Consider the following 4,240-nt stretch of genomic DNA (forward strand, 5'->3'; position numbering starts at 1 on the left):
CTTCTTAAAACTAACACATGTTACTTATTTGCTAAAAAAGGTGTGGGGAAAGCTTTATTGAAAAAATATCTTAACTACTTCTCGATTTTTAGACGTTGCCATGTTTGCATACTCAAAAAACAATTATTCCTTTCATTGGGTCACCTTTCAACCTTGTTGTTGCGTCCATCTTCTTGCCTTCTAATCTAAGCAAAATTTACGTAAATTGTCCCCTCCATCGGGCACCATCTTCTAGTACCTTCTCTCGGCACTACATTGTCTAAGCGGAAATCCATCGCTTAGCTTTGACATCTTTGGTCCATTGCGTGCTCTCTTTTTAGCACACGTTGCTTTGGACTACTATACATCGTCATTTCTAAGCCCATCTGGAGAACCTTCTTCAGCCCTTCATTTAAGGGACTCTGAGTGCACGCGGGTGTATAACCGACGGTGCGGAACCCATCCGAAGATGCTGGTTTCTCCTAGGCTTGCTACTCTTCTTCTCGCTTCTTTGATCAGGTCAATTTGTCGATAGACGCAACGAGGTAATTAGGTGGCCCCTAAAGTAAACAATTAATTAGCGAACAAGCCCGACTCCAATAACATAAACAGACATGTATTAGCATCTGACCTTATTATAAACATAACACCTGATACTTGCGCGATTTTGCTACCTCAGCAAAGTACCTAGGTCGGGAATGGCGTCACTGGCCTAGAAATCGAGATATTGTAATTGCATTAACTATACACTTATTTTATGAAACCTAGTTACCAAAAATTTAAATTTTTTTTTTTTTATACTACCCAATACAATACAACCTAATATGTGCTCCTATGCACTAAAATGTTTAGGGCAACCTACAGGCCGCTCTTGATATTGCCCTACTCAGTTCAAGCAACTGCGAACCTGCAGGCTGGTCCTTCAAAACTCGTCTTGATTCTTCTGGGGTGTGCTTGAACTTGTGGGAGTGGGCATTGTTGTGTCGTCTTCCTAGTCTCTCTTTCTTTCTCTCTCTTTGTCTCTCTTCTTTCTTCTGGTCTTTGCCTCTCTTCTTTCTTCTCTGTTATTCCTTCATCTTTTTCCTGTGACTTAATTGGCTTCAATTTGCGAGGGTGTGTCTATCAATATGAAGATTAATAGACGGGGATTGAACGGAGCGCCTCCACCATGTCACGTTTAGGGGGTAGCGTAGGAAGAGAAACAAGGTCGTAGCTTAAGTATGTCGTCTTTATTTAATACTCAGTTAACATTGAGCTAGCTCTTACCCCCAGATTAGGAGGGCCGCTAGCACCGCCGCTGGCGGGACGCACATGGAACACTGTCCAAGAGGGGGTGTGTAGGTGTGTGGGTGTGGGTGTATGTGCGTAAGGCCTTCTGATGTGCCGCCAAGCGGAACCCGCTCGATACGAGTGGTTTTGTTGAAATGTTCTTGTATGAAGGATCACTAGATGTACCGGTAAAACCTACTATTTTAACCTTAATTGATGCAATAGATAACACCAGCTCCTTTTCATCAAAATCAAATTCAAATGGGTTCGACACTTGACAAATACTACGATTGGCATTTTCTTGAGCCAACAGTCCCCTCAAAATTTTACGTCTCTGATCAACAGTACCCAATGGCTTAATAGATCTGATGGAAATTTCATAATCTAGCTCATGGGCTTGCAAGGCATTAATTTGGAGAGCCAATATTAAAATTTCTAGTTTAACCCCAAAAACTAAATAAACACGAGTGATATATACATTTTACAGTTAAAGTGCAACAAAAACAACTGATTTGGAAAACAATTAAAAACTTGATCACTACCTGTGATCCAAGTTACTCAAAACTGATCAAATAAATCAGCCAATCAATAATTAAACCCTTAATCAAATTAAGGAAAATTTAAATTGTCCAAATCGGTACAAATAAAATCTCTACCAAAAGAGAAAATTAATTCGCACTTTTAACTGCAAAACCGAACCACAATGTTATAGGTAAAACTACAAAAAAAAACTTAAGATAACGGGGCAAACTGAAATTTCGGTCTAAAAATAGATTGGCACGGTCACAAGCAAAGCAAAAGGTAAAAATTCAACGATAGTACGATAAACCAGCAATTCCAAACTTGACACTCTTTAACTTAAGAATAAATATTTTAAACTATCAATACGTCTGGCACCGTGTAAAAAAAAAGAAAGTAAATATTGTACAAACAAGGCAGTCTGATAACCCACAATCCAAGCGTGTTCAATCCACTAAAATTCAAAAAGGCCCTTCACGTTGGTCGCCAATTTGTTATGATGAAACCTCACATTAATGAGATTCCAACACTTTTCAATTAGATTGCTCAAGGTCGTGGATTAATTGCATGAGTTCATAATTAGCTATAAATGAACACACTTGGGGGGGTAAGGGGCGAAGGTATAGTAATACCAGCCCAAATGTCAACCTCACCTGCCCGTGTGATAACTAACGTTATCCGGTGCCCCCTGCTGGATAACTGACGAGGCTCTGACGACCGAACGATCGCCGGAATAAGCGATCCCCCTTCAAACTGTCAACGGCAACAGGCGGATGAACAAATGAAGGAAAGGGCACTCTTTTGTCCTGAGGCTGAGAAATCGACCTCAAAGGCGGAGGAATTATCAACATAATCAACGGCATAGGATACCAAAGGCAACGGGAAACCATGGTATTAAAGATCAACTGATGTCCCTAGTACAATCAACATGGCTAAATTCAAGGCAAAATATTCCGGAGTTTCTAGTCCCCCATTCGGATCTCCGGGGGGGACAGTTTTGAATGTAGCTAAGAGAAAAGAAAGAGACATAAGGATCGGTACATGGAACATCAGATCCATTTTTGAAGCGGGAAAAATTCACAATGTGATTCAAGAGATGCAACGACTCAATGTTAATATAATGGGACTCAGTGAAACGAGATGGCCCAATTCAGGGGAAATGAAAATTAACCAGTCAAAGATTTACTACTCAGGTAACGACGACGTACATCACCGAAACGGAGTAGCGATTGTGGTGGACGGCAGCTTCTGCCAAAGTATAACTGGCTTTATCCCCATCTCAGATAGAGTAATGATGATAAGAGCAACAACGACCCAAAGAATACTTAACATCATACAGGTATACGCCCCCACTTCCGATAAGAGTGAAGAAGAATTAGAACGATATTACAACGAAATCCAACAAGCTCTGAATATTACAAAGAGCAGGGATATTACGATAATAATTGGTGACTTTAACGCGAAAGTCGGAAAGGGGAAAGTAGAAGACATTATTGGTGACTTTGGGTTGGGCAAAAGAAACGAAAGAGGGGACAGATTGGTACAGCTATGTCAAGAACAAGACATGGTGATAACAAACACATATTTTAAACTGCCGAATAGGAGGCTTTATACCTGGAAATCACCCGCCGATAACGCCAACCACAGAGTTAGGAATCAAATTGATTATATCTTGATTAATAAACGTTATCGGAATTCCATAAAATCGCCTAAAACATATCCTGGAGCAGACGCAGCAACAGACCATAATCCAGTAATAGTCAAGATCAGAATACGATTAAAAAAGCCAAAACCCCAGCAAAACAAAAATCAGCTACGAAACTTAAACTTTAAAAACCCAATTATGAGAGATCAGTTGACCACGAATATTAACTCTGAACTAAGTAAGGTCAAAGCTGACCCGAATGAAGATCCAAACATAATATGGGATACCATCAAATCCACGATAACGACTTCAACAAAAGAGCTACTGCAAACAGAGAATACTAACCACAAACAAAAACCATGGATGACTCGCGAAATTTTAAGACTAATGGAGGAAAGACGATCCTACAAAAACACAGACAACAACGCATATAACTAGTACTGTCGCCGCTGTTGTTCAATCTTTATTCGGAGGAAATCATTCAGAGAGCACTGGAAGAAACAACAACGGGAATAAAGGTTAACGGAATACCCATTAACAATATCCGGTATGCAGACGACACCATACTTATCGCCGAAACAATAGGAGGGTTACAGAGCTTGGTTGATCAAGTAGTGAAGAGCAGTGAGGAAGGAGGTCAGGAAGTCAGCTCAACAACAGGAACACCTATGGATCAACGGAGAACCAATAGAGAAAGTTAGCAAATACAAATAATTAGGAACAACGGTTAATGAAGATAATGAGTACACCGAAGAAATTAAAGCAAGAATTGGACAGGCCAGAACCATATTCAATAAAATGAGGAATGTGTTATGCAGTAGAGATCAT

General features: G+C 40.1%; 1 protein-coding gene across 1 annotated transcript; it reads left to right on the forward strand.

Moving 5' to 3' along the window:
• The first annotated feature begins 2,695 nt into the window (after positions 1–2,695).
• LOC145737488 (protein CFDP2-like) lies at positions 2,696–3,850 on the forward strand. Its single transcript, XM_081992193.1, has one exon. It carries the CDS (start codon positions 2,696–2,698, stop codon positions 3,848–3,850), a length of 1,155 nt encoding a protein of 384 aa, XP_081848319.1.
• The last annotated feature ends 390 nt before the right edge of the window (positions 3,851–4,240 follow it).

Source organism: Ips typographus, linkage group LG14, assembly GCF_016097725.1.
Source record: "Ips typographus isolate SLU linkage group LG14, UJ_Ityp_2.0, whole genome shotgun sequence".
Lineage (NCBI taxonomy): Eukaryota > Metazoa > Arthropoda > Insecta > Coleoptera > Curculionidae > Ips > Ips typographus.

What these genes read in the sequence shown, in the direction of transcription:
- LOC145737488 (XM_081992193.1), top strand. Translation starts at nt 2,696, where the DNA reads ATGGCTAAATTCAAGGCAAAATATTCCGGAGTTTCTAGTCCCCCATTC.